Below are 18,155 nucleotides of genomic sequence, written 5' to 3'. Positions count from 1 at the left end.
GTTGGCTGTCAACATGTTCACACACAGGACTGCAAGGACACCCATCACCCGGATTTGATAATAAGTTACTATTCAATGTCTTAATCAAAGCATCTGTTAAACAAAGCATTTTTCCTTTTGAAGAAATGAAATATGTTTTTTTGTATAGTGTTTCTAAAAAGCAGCTAAATAAAAAGCTCAAACATAAAAAGCAGTAACGTTTGATCTTACCAAACAAGCTGCGAGACGCTAAAGAAGAGAAACAATGTTTTAAAATGTGTGACTTTCAGCAGAACTGCAGCAGACCAGTAACCTCCCTGCTAAGCTGCAGAACTACAAGAAGTCTTCATCCTTCCTGCTCTCACCCTGTGAACGAGGAAGTTGACAGAGGCTGCACGATGGTGCAGTGGTTAGCACTGTTGCCTGACAGCTAGAAGGTTCCTAGTATAAACCCCAGTTCGGACAAAGTGGACCTTTCTGCGTGGAGTTTGCATGTTCCTGTGCATGTGTGGCAAGTGGAGGGTGGAAAAAGGTGTGTGTACCAACAACGCCACCTGGGGAGTTGCGCCCCAGGAAATAGTTATAATAATTTTAATATAATAATTTTTGTAAGGTCACGCAAGGTCCAAAATTACCACAGGGCAAGAGACTGTTGTAGAAAATATACAAAAATACTTTATTTTACAAATCAATAAAATTCACAAATTGACAGCTGTTTGCACGTCATGAAAACACTTGGGCCAAGGGAGGGGGAATGGATGGATGAGTGGACGGAGCTGAGGCTTACCACGGCGGCCCAGAACCAAAATCAAGGGAGGAGGAGAAACTAATCAACACACCCGTGGCACTGCACACACACGCAACTGGGGATCGGTGAGAAAAACCCACCACCAGGGGTTGGGTCGCCGCCTTGGGCCCATAGCGCCTGTCCACAAACAGAGAGGGAAAATGAAAACGGCCTCAGTGATCAACAGCTGACACACACACACATACACACACACGCGTGCGCATACACACACACACCCAAACAACAATCAAGTAATAAAAGAAACAGAGACCAAAATACCAGTACACATAATAAACTACAAACATACAAAATAAATCACATTAACAACCTAATTAATAAATCATTAAAATTTTGTGGCAATTCCGAGTCCAGGCGCCAGCTCAATGAAGAGCGCAATGGCCACGGGGAGTCAACCGGGCCACACAGTGCCGCACAAACCCAAAGGCTAAAACAGGGAGAGTCCAGAAGAGGCCACAACGGGTCAAAGAGAAGAGAGCAGAGCCAAAACAGCAGTGCCGTCCAGGAAGCTGCAGCAGCGGGTTAAACTACTTCGGCCTCACCGGCACAGCATCACAGAGGACGAGAGGAGGGATACTCCAGGCTGCAGCATAAAATCATTACAATCAGCCGGGAGCGGAGAAACAGATTATAAAAGAAAAGGCGGACAACGCCAACTTACCACATGGAGGCACAATCACACCCAGAGGGGCTACCAGCGGGACAACCCGGCCTGTGCGCTTTACCTGTGCGCTGCGGGAGGAAACACGCACCGCAACAGCAGATGCGCCAACAGGCACGACAGCACCAAACCACAGCCACGCCACCCAAGCTCCACCACGGCAGGCCACAGCCACCACCAGGGACCAGCGGATCCGGAAAAGGAGAGAGGCGAAGGAAGAGATCAAGTTTCGCTCTGGTGCAGAGCGCAGAGACCCAGCTCGGGTTCTTGCCATCTTAAAGGAGCTGTATGGGTGTAGCCAGTCATACGTCACCCTACAACAGGCTTTCTTTTCTCGGCACCAACAGGAAGGGGAGACACTGCAGGAGTTCTCCTTAGCTCTCATGGCTTTGATGGCGCAGGTTGAGCATCATGCACCGGATGGAATGCCCAATGCTGATGCTCTTCTTAGGGATCAGTTCATAGAGCACGTTCTTGACAGCTCCCTCCGTCGGGAGCTGAAGCAGTTGGTCCGTCGCCAACCCACCATCACCCTGTTGGAGCTGCGGAGCGAGGCAATTAGATGGGAGAGGGAGGGCCTTCCAGGTGGCACTAGAGGTCGTAGCTCGTCATTGCCAAGCTCTTATGGCCTCCAATATGGAGTGCAAGGCCGTCTCCAACCAGTCACTCAGGTTGCTCCCCAAGGGCCAGGCTTGGGCGAGGTAATGGATCTCTTAAAGCGTCAGCAGGAGCAGCTGAATCAGCTTGCCCAGACAGTAGCTTCTTTGCAGGCCCCTCTCCCACCAGGTCCGGTGTCTCGCTCTGTAATTTGCAGGAGGTGCCAGCAGCCTGGCCATTTCGCCCGAGAGTGTGACCGTGAGCGGGCTCACCCTCGTCAGCGTGTTAACTTTGCCACTGGTTTCAACCCAAATGCTGCCATGCCCTCTCATTCTTCCCAGCAGTCGGGAAACTGAAGCCCACTGAGCTGCCGAGCCACAGCTCAGTTGGGGAACCCACAGGCTCAAAGCTGGAGGTGGCAGCTGACTTGATTGCTCCTTGTCCACACGTTAATGTCTCCATTGGAGGAGCCAGTGTTGAGTGCTTGGTGGATACTGGTTCCATGGTGTCCACCATCACCGAAAGTTTCTTTTTGGCACAGTTTGAACCTTAGGGCCATGACCGCCTTCGCTCTTGCCATTGGTTGCAGCTGCGTGCGGCTAATGGCTTAGCCATTCCGTACATTGGCTATTTGGAGTTGGATGTGGAATTGTGTGGTAAGGTGATGCCCGGCTGTGGGATTCTTGTTGTGAGAGACCCCCCTGGTAATGAATCTTTTGTCCCTGGGATCTTGGGGATGAACGTAATTCGCAGGTGCTATCGAGAGCTTTTTGGTGTGTTTGGGTCCTCTCTGTTTGAGTCTTCCCCTGTGTCAGGAGCACCTGGTCCGGTTGTGGCAGCCCTACAAAAGTGCCACCAGTCTGCGATCCAGGTCACACCGAGCCTCACTGGTTCGGTGAGGGTCCGAGGCAAGCGGGTGGTGCGCATACCTGGTGGGGTAATGAAAATGGTCGCTGCCACCTGCTCAGAACAGTTTTCCACTCTGAGCACCCTGTTCGAGCCTCCGGAGTCTGGCCTGCCAGCGGGGCTGTTGGCTTCACCATGTGTGTTAAAGGTTGTGCGGGGTACAGTGCGTGTCCCAGTTGTTAATGTGGGGACAACTGAGGTCCTGCTGTATCCCCGGACTAGTCTTGGTGCATTGAGTGCTGCCCAGGTTGTCAGCCTACCTGCAGGAGTGACTGAAGTGGGGTCAACTGCGGCCACTGTGTCCTCTCAGACAGCCACCCCTTCAGCTCTTGACCGGATGGGGCCACTGGATCTATCTGCCTTAACTGAGCAGGAACAGGCCAGTGTGAGGTCCTTGCTGCATAAGTACAGCTCAGTCTTTGCAGTTCATGATGGGGATTTGGGGTGCACCAATCTCCTCTCGCACGATATACCTCTGCTTGACGATGTGCCTATCCGGCAGAGGTATCGGCGCATCCCTCCCTCGGAGTACGAGGCCGTGAAGGAGCATATTAACCAGCTGCTCGAGTCACAGGTCATTCGTGAGAGCAGTAGTCCATACGCATCCCCCATTGTTCTGGTAAGGAAGAAGGATGGGAGTTTGCGGTTGTGTGTGGACTACCGTCTCCTCAACAGCAAAACCAGAAAGGATGCTTTCCCGCTGCCTCGCATTGAGGAAAGCTTGGACGCCCTTTCTGGGGCCCGCTGGTTCTCTACCATCGACCTCGCCAGTGGGTACAATCAGGTGCCAATGGCTGAGCAGGACCGTCCTAAAACCGCCTTTTGCACCCCCTTTGGTCTTTTTGAGTTCAATCGAATGCCCTTTGGCCTCTGTAATGCCCCAAGCACCTTCCAGCGGCTGATGCAGAGGATGTTTGGCAATCAGCAGGGTCAATCCCTGCTACTTTACCTTGATGACATCATTGTTTTCTCATCCTCTGTCGATCAACATCTGCAGCGGCTGGAGATGGTGCTTGGTCGGCTCCAGAGGGAAGGCCTGAAAGCCAAAGTGGAAAAGTGTGCCTTTTTCCAACAGCAGGTGGCGTACTTGGGACATGTCATCTCAAATCAGGGAGTTTCCACAGATCCCAAGAAGGTTGAGGCTGTGACTAACTGGCAGCGCCCCCATTACATCTCTGAGCTGCGCTCCTTTTTGGGTTTTGCCAGCTACTATCGGCGGTTTGTTGAGGGCTTTGCCAAGCTGGCCAAGCCCTTGCATCGGTTGGTGGCTGACCTTGCAGGCACCAAGTCAAGGAAGGGGTGTAGTCAGGCTTTTGGGGCTGCATGGACACCTCAGTGTGAGGAGGGCTTCAGGGCTTTGAAGTCCAAGCTGGTCTCAGCCCCAGTGCTGGCTTATGCCGATTTTTCGCGCCCTTTTATCCTCGCGATTGATGCTAGCCATAGTGGGCTTGGTGCTGTGCTCTCGCAGCAGACAGACGTTGGTGTGAGACCAGTGGCTTACGCCAGCAGGGGTCTCCGGCCCACTGAGCGAAATATGTCCAACTATAGCTCCATGAAGCTGGAGTTTCTTGCGCTCAAGTGGGCCGTGGCGGAGAAGTTCCGGGAGTATTTGTTAGGGCACAAGTTTATTGTGTATACCGACAATAACCCGTTGAGCCATCTCCAGTCCGCCAAACTTGGAGCTGCAGAGCATAGGTGGGCTGCCGAGCTTGCTGCTTTTGATTTTGAAATCAAGTACCGTTCAGGCCGCAGCAACAGGAACGCAGACGCGTTGTCGCGACAGTACGTACCTGTTGTCAATTTAGCTGCTCCATCCTTGCCTGGCACATTGGTCCCCAGCAGCCTTCATCAAAGTCCACGTCATGATCCTGTTGTGGTGGCCCGTCAATCTCTGGTTTCAGTTCTTCCATCTCACTCTGCATCTGATCTGCATTCGATGCAGGAAGATGATCCTCTGTTGGAGGAGGTGTTGGTCTTTTGGCGCAGAGGGTCCCTCCCTACCTCCATTGAGAGGCAGCGACTTTCAAAGCCCGCCATGGCTCTTCTGCGCCAGTGGGACCGCCTGGTAGAGGAAGATGGCGTGCTCTTCCGTCGGGTGTTCTGCTCAGACGGGGGAGAAGAGTCTCTCCAACTTCTCTTGCCTGCGGCACTTAAACAGGAGACTCTTCACCAGCTCCACCAGGAGCACGGTCACCAAGGCATAGAGAGGACCACAGAGTTGGTCCGTCAGCGTTGTTATTGGCCAGGGATGTCGTCGGACATTAAGAACTGGGTCCAGAAGTGTGAGCGCTGCCAAGTCGCTAAGGACTCAGGGCAGGTGCCACATAGTTATATGGGCCATCTGCTTGCCTCGCGGCCTAACGAGATCCTGGCCCTCGACTTCACGCTGCTTGAGTGGGTTAGAAAATGTCTTGGTCTTAACCGACGTGTTCAGTAAGTTTACAGTGGCTGTCCCCACCCGGGACCAACGGGCCTCAACTGTGGCCCAGGTTTTGGTGTCCGAATGGTTTTATAGGTTTGGTGTTCCAAGCCGCATTCATTCAGACCAAGGCAGGAGTTTTGAGAGTTCCTTGATCCACCAGCTCTGCTCTTTGTACGGTGTTGCAAAGTCCCGTACTACCCCCTACCATCCGGCGGGCAATGGTCAATGCGAGCGGTTCAATCGAACTCTCCATAACCTCCTGCGTACTCTACCAACCTCCCGGAAACGGGACTGGGCTTCCTGTCTGCCTCAGGTGCTCTTTTGTTACAACACCACGGCACATCAGGGCACCGGTGAGTCACCTTTTTATTTGATGTTCGGGCAGGAGCCTCGGCTTCCGGTGGACTTCCTACTGGGTCGAGTCCAGGAACCTGTGCCTGGTGAGGTACAGGACTGGGTGGCTGAACATCAGGCTAGACTTCGAGTGGCATTTGAGGGTGCTCGAGAGCGGCTGTTGGCTGCAGCTGGCCGACGAAAGGAGAGGCATGATCAGCGGGTCCGGGATGCACCTCTTCCTATGGGCCAGCTTGTGTACTTGAGGGACCATGGCGCCAGAGGTCGACACAAGATCCGAGACCTCTGGAGCTCGGTGGTCCACCAGGTTGTGAGGGCCCCTTCTGGTGATGGAGCAGTTTACACCGTGGCCCCGGTGAGTGATCTGTGTAAGACCCGAAATGTGCATCGGGACATGCTGAAGGCTGTAGTCCCGTCTGAGGCTGTAGCTTTCCCACCCCCGGCACCATCCTCTCCTTCTCTAGCTCCCATGGTAGCCACCGCAGATGACTCCTCTGACAGTGAGCTCTGGTTTTTGGTGTCTGAGACTCCCGCACCATCGCCTGCCATGATTCCTGTTGCTTCGCAACCTTCTGCTGCCCCAGTTGCGCCACCGCCGCAGGCCAGGCCCAGCGCAGTGATGCCTCTGAGTCATGGAGGTCCCTCACCTCCAGCTTCCTCGCTGTCCCCCTCTGACCAGCCGAGTACTAGCCAGCAGGCCCTGCGTCGAACCGCTCGTTCTACCGCTGGCTGTCACCCAAATGTCCACCATCTTCCGCAGCCAGCTGGTCCTCAGGGCCATGCGGCTAACAGACCACAAGACCCTGTGTCTAATTCCCAAATAGCAGTCTTTAGACCTTGGTGTTAGCTGGCTGGTTTTCTGTCCATCGTCGGGTCGACGATGCAAAAGGTGGGGGTAGATGTGGCCGGAGCACTGTGTACCCCCTCTCGCAGCAGGGCGCTGTGTTGTGTATCGGGAGCACTGATTGATGGGCCGCACCGCGCCGCTATATAGAGTGTCCATACCTGGCGCGCCTCTCTCCTTTTCCGGATCCCCTGGTCCCTGGTGGTGGCTGTGGCCTGCTGTGGTGGAGCTTGGGTGGCGTGGCTGTGGTTTGGTGCTGTCGTGCCTGTTGGCGCATCTGCTGTTGCGGTGCGTGTTTCCTCCCGCAGCGCACAGGTAAAGCACACAGTTGCTTCTTTCTCCCATTCAATGTGCTGAAATGCGTAATGGTGACAGTCTTCTCTTGATGCAGACTGTGGTGGCGTGGGGCCGGGTTGTCCCGCTGGTAGCCCCTCTGGGTGTGATTGTGCCTCCATGTGGTAAGTTGGCGTTGTCCGCCTTTTCTTTTATAATCTGTTTCTCCGCTCCCGGCTGATTGTAATGATTTTATGCTGCAGCCTGGAGTATCCCTCCTCTCGTCCTCTGTGATGCTGTGCCGGTGATGCCGAAGTAGTTTAACCCACCGCTGCAGCTTCCTGGACGGCACTGCTGTTTTGGCTCTGCTCTCTTCTCTTTGACCCGTTGTGGCCTCTTCTGGACTCTCCCTGTTTTAGCCCTTGGGTTTGTGCGGCGCTGTGTGGCCCGGTTGACTCCCCGTGGCCATTGCGCTCTTCATTGAGCTGGCGTCTGGACTCGGAATTGCCACTAAATTTTATTGATTTATTAATTAGGTTGTTTATGTGATTTTTTTGTATGTTTGTAGTTTATTATGTGTACTGGTATTTTGGTTTCTGTTTCTTTTATTACTTGATTGTTGTTTGGGTGTGTGTGTGTATGCGCGCGCGTGTGCGTGTATGTGTGTGTGTGTCAGCTGTTGATCACTGAGGCCGTTTTCATTTTCCCTCTCTGTTTGTGGACAGGCGCTGTGGGCCCAAGGCGGCGACCCAACCCCTGGTGGTGGGTTTTTCTCACCGATCCCCAGTTGCGTGTGTGTGCAGTGCCACGGGTGTTTTGATTTAGTTTCTCCTCCTCCCTTGATTTTGGTTCTGGGCCGCCGTGGTAAGCCTCAGCTCCGTCCACTCATCCATCCATTCCCCCTCCCTTGGCCCAAGTGTTTTCATGACGTGCAAACAGCTGTCAATTTGTGAATTTTATTGATTTGTAAAATAAAGTATTTTTGTATATTTTCTACAACAGTCTCTTGCCCTGTGGTAATTTTGGACATTGCGTGAGCTTACAAAAATTATTATATATTATTATATTATTATTATAACTATTTCCTGGGGGCAACTCCCCAGGTGGCGTTGTTGGTACACACACCTTTTTCCACCCTCCACTTGCCACATGTGTATGTCACAGGAGCTGCTTATCGTTGAACAGAAACGTGATTCGTCACTAACTTCTTCTTTTGATGCTGTTGTTCCAGGGGATGAAGTTGAGAAAATGTCCACACGTTATTTTTTGAAAGACGATGTGCTCGTCCGTAAATGGACACCATCGCATGTGTCCACACAGGATGATTGGAGTGTTGTGACACAAATTGTAATTCCGCAAACGTATAGACATGAGGTCCTCAAATTGGCTCACGACAATCCGCTTGCTGGCCATTTAGGGGTTAATAAAACCTATGACCGAATCTTGCGGTGTTTTTTCTGGCCAGGACTGAAACGGGATGTACGGCAGTATTGCAAAACATGTCATTTCTGCCAAGTTTCGGGTAAACCGAATCAGAGTATTCCTTCATATCCTCTTTATCCGATTCCAGTTGTGGGTGAGCCGTTTGAGCGCGTTCTTGTAGACTGTGTTGGTCCCTTTCCACGCACAAAAGCTGGTAATAGGTTTTTTTTTACCGTTATGTGTTCTGCAACTCGGTTTCCTGAAGCCATTCCCATGCGCAAAATCACGGCCCCTACTGTTGCAAAGGCACTGATAACATTTTTCTCTTTGTTTGGGTTACCTAAAGTAATACAAACTGATCAGGGATCCAATTTCATGTCGCGAATTTAGTTATGAAACAACTTGACATTACTCACTGCTGTTCAAGTGCATATCATCCAGAGAGCCAGGGAGCTATTGAACGTTTCCACCAGACTCTAAAATCTATGCTATGCACTTATTGCCTGGAGGTTAACAAAGACTGGGACGAGGGTGTCCATCTCCTCCTCTTTGCTGCTCGTGAGGTGGTTCAGGAGTCCCTGGGCTTTAGTCCGGCAGAGTTGGTCTTTGCGCACACTGTGCGAGGCCCTCTCAAGCTCTTGCAGGAGAAATGGCTGAGTGATAGCAAACCGCAGAATTTGTTTGACTACGTTAGTAATTTTCGTTTCAAACTTCATCGCGCGTGTGAATTGGCAAAGCAAAACATGTCTGCTGCCCAAACAAAAATGAAAACATGGTTTGATAAAGACGCTAAAAGTAGAAGTTTCAGTCCTGGTGATAAAGTGTTGGTGTTGTTGCCCATTCCTGGTTCTGCGCTGCAGGCCCGTTACAGGGGCCCTTACGTAGTACAGAAAAAAGTGAGTGACCGAGACTACATAGTTTCCACTCCGGAGCGGAGACGGCAAAGCAGATTGTGCCATATAAATATGTTGAAGCCGTACCTGGACAGAGACTCTGCCCCTTTGTCTTCTGTGACTGAGGAGGGCAAAACAGTTTTGGCGCTGTCCAGTGCTGAACTTATTGACGAGGCTCAGGTAGAAGCGTTGCTGTCCAGTGCTGATCCCGACACCGACTGCTTCAGACATTCCGGATGAGGATGTTTCTGGTCCGTCCTGTGGTGTCGTTCAAGGACGGTTAAATAATTCGGAAATGTTGTCTAAACTTGATGAGTGTTTTCTGCATTTAACTGAGTTACAGCGTGAGGATGTGGTCAGTTTAATAAAAAGTCACGTTTCATTATTTTCAGATGTTCCAACTCAGACTCATGTGCTGCAACACGATATTGATGTGGGGGATTCTCCTCCGATAAAGCAGCATGCCTATAGAGTAAATCCAGATAAGCGTCTACGTCTGCAGAAGCAAGTTGATTACATGCTTGAAAATGGCATCGCAGAGCCCAGCTCGAGTTCTTGGAGTTCACCGTGTCTTCTAGCTGGCAAATCTGATGGCTCTGACCGGTTTTGCACGGATTTTCGTAAAGTGAATGGGGTTACTAAACCAGACTGTTTTCCTCTTCCCCGAGTTGAGGACTGCGTTGATCATGTCGGCAGTGCCAATTATGTAACAAAACTTGACCTGTTAAAAGGGTATTGGCAGGTGCCCTTGACTCCTCGGGCAAAGGAGATCTCTGCGTTTGTGACCCCTGATGCTTTCCTGCAATATTCTGTTATGCCGTTTGGCGTGCGTAATGCTCCTGCTACGTTTCAGCGTTTAGTTAATACCGTGTTGTCCGGTATTTCAGGTTGTGAAGCGTATCTTGATGATATAGTTGTGTACTCCACTTTGTGGGACGAGCATATTCGGCAGCTTCATATAGTGTTCGGCCGGCTGCGTGATGCTAATCTCACACTGAATCTGGCGAAGTGCGAATTTGGACAAGCTACGGTGACATACTTGGGTAAAGTTGTGGGCCGGGGGCATGTCAAGCCGGTAACTTCAAAGGTGGAAGCTATCCTGTCCTTCCCTGCTCCGACTTCTCGGCGTGAGCTACGCCGTTTTTTTGGGGATGGCAGGATATTACAGAAGCTTCTGTAAAAACTTTTCTGCTGTTGCGGCTCCGCTCACTGACCTGTTGAGCCCTAAGGTTCGGTTTCAGTGGTCAGACAATTGTCAGCGCGCTTTTGAATGTGTTAAGGCTTTGATGACTCACGCTCCTGTCCTTGCTGCGCCTGCGTTCGATCGTCCGTTCAAACTTGCTGTTGATGCGAGTGATGCGGGGGCGGGTGCTGTGCTCCTTCAGGAGGGGAATGATGGAGTAGAGCATCCAGTTTCGTATTTCTCCAGAAAATTTAATCTGCACCAACGCGTGTACTCTACCATTGGAAAAGAGGCGCTTGCTCTCGTATTGTCACTGAAGCATTTTGAGGTTTATGTCGGTTCTGCCAGTACGCCAACTATCATATACACTGACCATAATCCACTCGTGTTCATAAATCAGATGCGAAACACAAATACTCGATTAATGCGCTGGGCTCTTTTCTTGCAGTCCTTCAATGGGGAGGTCAGGCATATTAAGGGCCGAGATAATGTCCTGGCCGACACGTTGTCGCGCGCTTAATGAAAATGTCTACTGTGTCCACATTTATCATCTTAGGGTGGGGGTGTTACGTGTGGCCAGTTCTCTCCCTGTGTCTCTGATTCTCCATCCTCCTTCTGCCTGCTGCGCACCTGAGTGCAATGAGCGCTCAGGGAGGGGGAGGAGATATAGAGGTGCAGGGAGAGCAGAGTGAGGAGGGCAGACACACACACGCAGACAGCAACCTCGTGGTGAGGAGGGTTTTTCTTTTGTTCCTCCCAACTTTGGTTGTATTCTTTTCCACAGGTCCTTTTCCCCTCAACATGTATTTATATTGTTGGGGTTTTGTTGTTTTAGTTTGGGCTGGAGATTTCCGGTAGTCTAGTTATTTCGTCTTTTGTTTTATGATGATTTTCCCAGTTTAGGTAGTTTAGGGGGAGGTGCTGGGAGCGACGGTCCATTGCGTGGCTGGCCCAGTACTTGCCCACTTTTGTTCATTTTGGCCGGGGTCTCCAGCTCCTTTTTTTCCCCTTATCACTTATTATTGTAGTGATGATTTTCTGATTCTTTATTCAATAAACAAATTAAAACCCTGTGGGTTTTCAAACATTCTTCTGTTGTGTGGCGTCCTTTTTAAATATGTTGCGGTCCTCATTGTGAGCCTTTGTTTTGTCTTATACTTAGTTTGAGAGGCCGTAACATCTGTTAAAAGGAAACTCGACTCCGTGTGCCCACCCCAATTCCCGCTTCTGTGCTCCAGCGGCTCAGTGTCCTATCATTGACCCCCATTGGGAGAGTGAGGAGGGCGTCCCCATCGATGCCATTATTTTCGGTGGCAGAAGGCCAGAAGGTTGGTGCTCATCTCATTCGATAAGTGTTGATAAAAGCATTTTCACATGATTTCACATTTTAAACATGTAGTTTTTAGTCATCAGTGGTGTGACTGGCAAAGAGGGAAGGAAGATTAAAAAGGTGAAGTTACCTTGTTATAAAGCAACCAGAAAAGGAAGTCTACAAATATCATGTCTGAGACAGATAAAGGCAAGATATATTATAAACAATTAATTAGGGAAACGAAAAGGCAAAACATTTTTTAATAGAGGAACGGAGGAAAGATATTTTGCAAGTAGTTTCTATAAAGTTTAAGCGATATTACAGTCATGACTGCCATTTCCTTCCACTATTGTATGTTTAATTCAGACTGAAACTGAGCCATGAAATAGTGTGCACAAAACAGATCTCAGAGTAAAGCCACTGATATAAATTGAATAACAGAGGATCAAATACAAAGTATACTGTATACGGCCTTCCTCACATAACGGTTGTCATGAGTTTCTAGTTTAGTTCCGGTTTTCTTGTATTTTGGGTGTTCAATTATTATTTCTTGTTTAACCATGTCACTTTGTCTCCCTGTCATGAGTTTTCATTGTTCAATTTTGTATTTAATATATTGTGTTCTTGTCTTGATTTAGTCTTGTTTAGTTATGTAATTCATTTGTGTTTTATTGTCTAGAGATTTTCTGCATGAGTTCTACTATCACAGTCCTGAGTTTGGTTTTTAGTGTTTCCTGTTTTATTTTGTAGCCCTATGTATGTTTTGTCTTGTTTTACTTCCTGCCTTTGTGTGTTTTCCCGCCTGTTGGATTATGTGCCCTGCCCTTATTGTTTTCACCTGCTCCCTTGATTGTCTCACCTGTGTCTGATTAGCCTCACCTCCTAAGTTTATTTAGTCTTTGTGCTCCCTTGTCTCGTGTGCCAGTAAACCAGCTCCGTGCCGTCATCACTTCAGGAATTGTCAGCATTTGCTCCATGCCCGTCTTGTCAGGTTTTGTACTTTTATTTTGATACTTTGTCAAGCCCTTGGTTTTGTCAGTAGGTTTTCCTCCTTGTGAGTGATTTTCTGTTGTTCTTTAATAGTGACCTTTTTCCTCCTTGTGAGTGATTTTCTGTTGCACTTTAATAATTAAAGATTTGTTTATTTTCTACTTTTGCCTCCTGAGTCATGCATTTGGGTTTGAGTCCTTGTTGACAACGGTGTTTGTGCTGACTTCTATTGAATTTCCCCTCTGGGGATCAATAAAGTACGATCTTCTCTTCTTTGAAGGGGCCGTTTCATTTTAATGGATATTCACACATTTTGTATGGGTTTCACATTTTTGGGTGTTTATTGTTCACTGTGAAAAAGTAAAAACTCCATAATTCCGTGTTTTTCCAGAATAGTTTTTATAAAGGTAGCCTCTGAAATAGGCCTTTCATAACAGCTGCAGGTTTCTACGTAGAACCTTGCTTTCACTGAAATCGACCAATCATCATTCACCTCAGGCTGCCTTCTTCACTAGCTTGTTGTCAAGTTGTTGTCAAGATTTCAACTTCCGATACCTCCTGCCAATTCGGGCTCGTACATATAAGGCCGAATAACCGATCCTAGAGCAGCCATGTTTTCTACAACTTCGGAGTGACTGTGCAGTGCGGCCGCTTCCTCACGTGGGATCGCACACGTTGGGGAGGGGCTATGCTGTCACTCCAAATACTGTCATGGTCTAACCTTTCAATGGCAAAACGACTTGTTCGTTTCAGAAAGACAGAGAGGCTCTGAAAAATAATTAAATTAAAATATGTATATACTTTTAAAAATTAAACAAACTTATCCAATATGATTCAATTAGAATAATAGAAGATTGATGGCATAGCTAAAATATGTCCCCTTTAACATATTACATGTTTGAGTCATTACACCTACAATCTTTATTACATATTGACATGGGGTGTCAACACTTGCAACACAAAACTAAGTGTGCAAGAAAATGATAGCATGCTTATGTTTCAGGAGTCCCTCTGGTTTACGAGTCCTTAAACTGGCAGCATGGAGTCTTTGTTGGAGCAGCAATGAGGTCGGAAGCCACAGCAGCTGCTGAGCATCAAGGTACAACCTCACACACATTATTTTCCTGTAGTCTAAATCCTTTACATATATTAGTGCTGATTTACAGATCTGAAAACAGACTTGATTGTTGTAGCATTCATGGTTAATTTTTTTTGTGACTATCTTTTGTCATCACTTGTTATACATCAAACATTACTGAATTTTCCTGTTTAAGACATTTTTATGATAATGGGGTGGTAAGGAAGTGACTATTACTACATCTAAAGTGTTTCATATTTCCTTCAGGAAAGGTGATCATGCATGACCCCTTTGCCATGCGCCCGTTCTTCGGTTACAACTTTGGCGACTACCTCGCTCACTGGCTGAGCATGGAGAGCCGAAAGGCCCCCACTCATCTGCCCAAGATCTTCCACGTCAACTGGTTCAGAAAGGACCCTTCCACCGGCTCCTTCCTCTGGCCCGGCTTTGGCGAAAACGCTCGCGTACTGGAGTGGATCTTCAAGCGCTGCAGCCGGGAGAGGGAGGACGAGGCAGCCAAGAAGAGCATTATTGGCTGGCTGCCAGAAGATGGCGCCATCGACACTACAGGTCTCAGCAGCAATGTTGATATGGGTGCTCTGTTTGACGTGCCTGTGCCTTTCTGGCAGAAGGAGACAAAGGAGTTGAGAGCTTACTTCACTCAGCAAGTTGGAGCTGATCTGCCAGCTCAGGTGGAGGCTGAGCTGAAGGCACTGGAGGACAGAGTGCACAATTAAAAACCTACTGACAGAAGGTCCATCAAAAAACAGGGAAGAAGTCTTTAGTAAAACAGGATTCAGATTATTTGGGCGCAATCAGAGTCACTGGCTGAGTTCACATACACTGAGAATTAAGACCTGAACCCGGTTAGTTAGAAAACTGTTTGGGGTTTATTCATAAAAACTGGGATTCTTAATTGTTAATAATTCAGAAAAGCAAGAAAGATGTTATTTCTCTTTGCATGAAAACACAGTCAGTGAGGTTAGAGAAGATAATAATCTGAGATGCATTTCCCACCTTTTGATTACTACCTGACAGAGATGCTGCAACACTGAGGGACTGGTGCTGGGTTGGTGGTAGGAGGGAGGTTTGGCTTACAACATGAAGGTTAGATTTCTGTGAAGCTCGAGAAGCACACGTCTCTACCTCTGTTCTTTCACATAACTGGGCATGATACTGAAGCAACATCAACATGGCCCTGTAGTGCCTTTGAGACATTTAACAATACAGTTTCATGGCTGCTAATGTTTACAGGCTGATACCCAAAGATTTTTTTATTTTTGCAAAATTCTGACAAAGAATAGATTAGGTTTTAACATTTTTACTCACAGAAAGATTTAAAATATATTTTAGCGTTAGCTCTTTAATGCACTACTGTCAGAGTCTAATGAAATGCCCCTCATTTTGAGTTAAACTTGGTATTTACATATACATAAACCAGAAGTCCTTTAACTACTCAATATATTGATTTCCCTGTGCCCGAGGATTACTATGCATAATTCATCTTTCCACTTTTGTAATGTTTGTGATTAAATTCTTTGATTTCAGGTGATGTTTACGCACATTATGTAAAAATGTTGGACCAATAAATGCGACTGAGATTATTAGGTATTTTTAGAAGCCAAGGTTTTTATTACTGTGCAATGAATAAATATCTTCAAATACAGAAACTATGTCTCATGTTCATTTTTATAGTAATTAAAATACAAGTAAAAATGTGGTTTACAAATTAAGAAAGAAAGTGAATACACAATAGACATGTAAATGAGAATAAAATGCCTTATTACACATGATAATACTGCAAAACTTTACAGTAAAATTATACATCTAAAATGATTGATAGTCTAGTTTACTATAATTCATTCTCAACAGTCCCTTATAGACGATTCAACTTTCTCTTGCACATATGTGACATGCAGATTACTAAACACAGCAACAAGGTTGGAACACAAATACAAGCTCTGATAATGTGATTAATTATATACTAGATTGTGATTGCTGAATGTCTCCTGTCTTTAATCAAACAAACTCAGCCATGTTATTTTGGTCATAGCATTTTCTAAATAAACATTTAGGCATACCTTTTCCTTGAATTGTTTTTAAAAGTGTATAGTTTCCTGTTTTAGTAATAAACTAACATAAAACATCTTGTGTAAGCAAAGCAAACTGACTGCATATTAGGAAACTAAACTAAATGTGGTGTTAAAACAATACTCATTTTTTCTTCACTTGAGCATAGAGGTCCTCTGGGCTGTCAGCAGTCTGTCTTAAGCTGTTTGTTGCCTCAGACACTTTGACCTCTGCATGCAGCGTATCCAGCTGCTGTCCACTGTCCTGCACTGAGACAGAGACGGGTTCAGGTTTACGTGCAGAAAAGTTGATCTCTCCGTAGTGGATGTTGTCCTCTGTTACGCTGGCTGACTGTTGAAGAGCCAGCATGCCATCTCTTTGACTCTGAAAAATAAATCAAATACCTTTTCAGGGCATATCTTGAATGCAGGAGTCTTGTTGTTTCCATTAGTGATATTTAATTTGAATGAAGTCCCCCAGGGTTTGATTCTTGGGCCTCTATTATTCAGCCTCTACATGCTCATGCTCATGGTTGCTCTGACTACTTGTTTTCTTCTCACACATTAGTTTTAATTCTAACTTCACACTTGAAAATGAACTAATGCTATGCTAACATATCTGACATTTGGATATTCAGTTAGGACAAAGTTGACGGTATAACGTCAACTTCCAAGTTACTAACGTTACTCTTTTCTCTGAGCAGCTAGTATAATCTTTGACTGTTGGTTACACCTGGCAGTCACTTGATGTAAATATTTTATAACAACTTTTCTCCATTTAAGAAATTGTTAGTTTAGAGCATTATTTTTATGTATTATTTAGACCATATAAACAAGTAAAGTTATGGTAGACTATAACTAGGCTAAGTTTGACTTTCTAACTGCTGCTGCACATTCCTCCTTTGCATAAATCTTAACACTGCCTCCAGTTAGCTACAGAATAGAATTTAAAGTTTTGCTCTTTGTTTATAAATCATGTTAAAGTCTGGCCAAAATATCTTTCTGATATGCTTTAAGAATATATCGAGATCCCTTTGACAATAAAGAAACAGCTTCCTCAAGTCAGAACCAAACTTAAGCTGCATTTATCTATAACTTTCTGATTAAATCAAATCTGCTTTATCTTTAGCCACTTTCTGAATCAAAACTGAAACGACAAAACAATTGTGTTTGTTTGATAGTTGTGTTAGAGTGATGCTTACAGGCTGTTTTGTCACATTGGTTGTGTTTCCCTAATATTTAACCCACCACTAACCGCTAACTTCTTAAATATTGCTGAGTCTAAAGACTGATGCTTTACATATCAGGCCAGAGTCACTGTTGACAGATATACTATAAAATCTCCTCACAACACACAGTTCAGCTTATTCTCACCTCAGTCTGTTGAGGAGTTTGATGTTTGGACTTAAACCACCTGGAGGACATTAGAGAGGTCATAATAAGTATACAGTTTCAGGTATAGACTGTTTAAAAAGATGGACGACATGTTAGCTCCTAAAAGGAAAGCCAAAATATTTCCAGCGACCCCTGCTTACTGGCTGCAGTATAGGTCATAAAGCCCGCCTCCTCCATGTTAACAGATGGGACATGAGTGAAACTATAAAATCAAAATACACGATCAATATCACATACGGCTCCTGCAACTGATCTGTTCCAGATTAGCAGAGTAGAGGAGGAACAGCAGCTCCACCCTGAGATCCTTACTGTGCATTCTCTGGCTCCAAAAAACGACACCAGCACTAGATGGCAGTGCCCATCTCGGGGTATTTTGGCTTCAATTTTGTACAATGAGAGCAGATGGAGACGTGTCGACCATCTTTACATACAGTCATTGGTTTCAAGTTTATTAGACCCCCAAAACAAAACAAACAAAGAAATAATAAAAAAAAAAAATACTGCAAAATAATAATTAATAATTAATCACGCCAAATCTAGGTTAGAAGCTAGTTGTAGAAGATAGGTAGGTTATACTGACAAGAACAAAGAAGCTTTGTCAAACTTGAGTCATGCTAACAGAACAAAGATGTAAAGGTGGAGATTCTGTTGCTGTAGAAACAGAAGATTGCATACTCATACTCATTTCCTTAGGAACGTAGTTTTGCAAAACTTACCAGATAGAGACCGTGAGGAAGATGAGTATGATGACAACAATCCCTCCAAGAGCTGAACCCCAGAGTAGAGAGTTCTCTGTTCCTTAATAAAACAGTACAAGAAACCAAGTGACTAAAAAACGTAAAAAATGTTGCCATTATTTCTATAGAACCGTTTCATACAAATGCTGTAAAAATTAAATTATAGTCAAAATATGAACACAATGAACAAGCAAAGCTTCACAGCAGCAGAAACAAGGAAAAGGACGAGATTGCC

General features: G+C 46.4%; 1 protein-coding gene across 1 annotated transcript; it reads left to right on the top strand.

Annotated features, from left to right (window-relative positions):
• Positions 1 to 10,978: 10,978 nt before the first annotated feature.
• On the top strand, positions 10,979 to 15,189 carry LOC138596260 (phosphoenolpyruvate carboxykinase [GTP], mitochondrial-like). The gene is made up of 4 exons (XM_069667885.1): positions 10,979 to 11,027; positions 11,530 to 11,667; positions 13,645 to 13,740; positions 13,987 to 15,189. The coding sequence occupies exons 1-4, from the start codon at positions 10,979 to 10,981 to the stop codon at positions 14,454 to 14,456; spliced, it is 753 nt and encodes a 250-aa protein (XP_069523986.1). The 3' UTR covers positions 14,457 to 15,189.
• Positions 15,190 to 18,155: the final 2,966 nt, after the last annotated feature.

This window comes from Semicossyphus pulcher, unplaced genomic scaffold (genome assembly GCF_022749685.1).
Source record: "Semicossyphus pulcher isolate SPU_LCO1_2020_fin unplaced genomic scaffold, fSemPul1.0.p SCAF_18, whole genome shotgun sequence".
In the NCBI taxonomy this organism is placed as follows: Eukaryota; Metazoa; Chordata; class Actinopteri; order Labriformes; family Labridae; genus Semicossyphus; species Semicossyphus pulcher.
This window is presented reverse-complemented; position numbering and strand designations above follow the sequence as displayed.

Bases quoted from the DNA above. Each gene is read 5' to 3' on its own strand.
- LOC138596260 (XM_069667885.1), top strand. From the start codon at position 10,979: ATGAGCGCTCAGGGAGGGGGAGGAGATATAGAGGTGCAGGGAGAGCAG. The intron at 11,028-11,529 runs GTGAGGAGGGCA...ATCTGTTAAAAG, and splicing joins AGAGGTGCAGGGAGAGCAGA to GAAACTCGACTCCGTGTGCC. The intron at 11,668-13,644 runs GTTGGTGCTCAT...CTTATGTTTCAG, and splicing joins CGGTGGCAGAAGGCCAGAAG to GAGTCCCTCTGGTTTACGAG.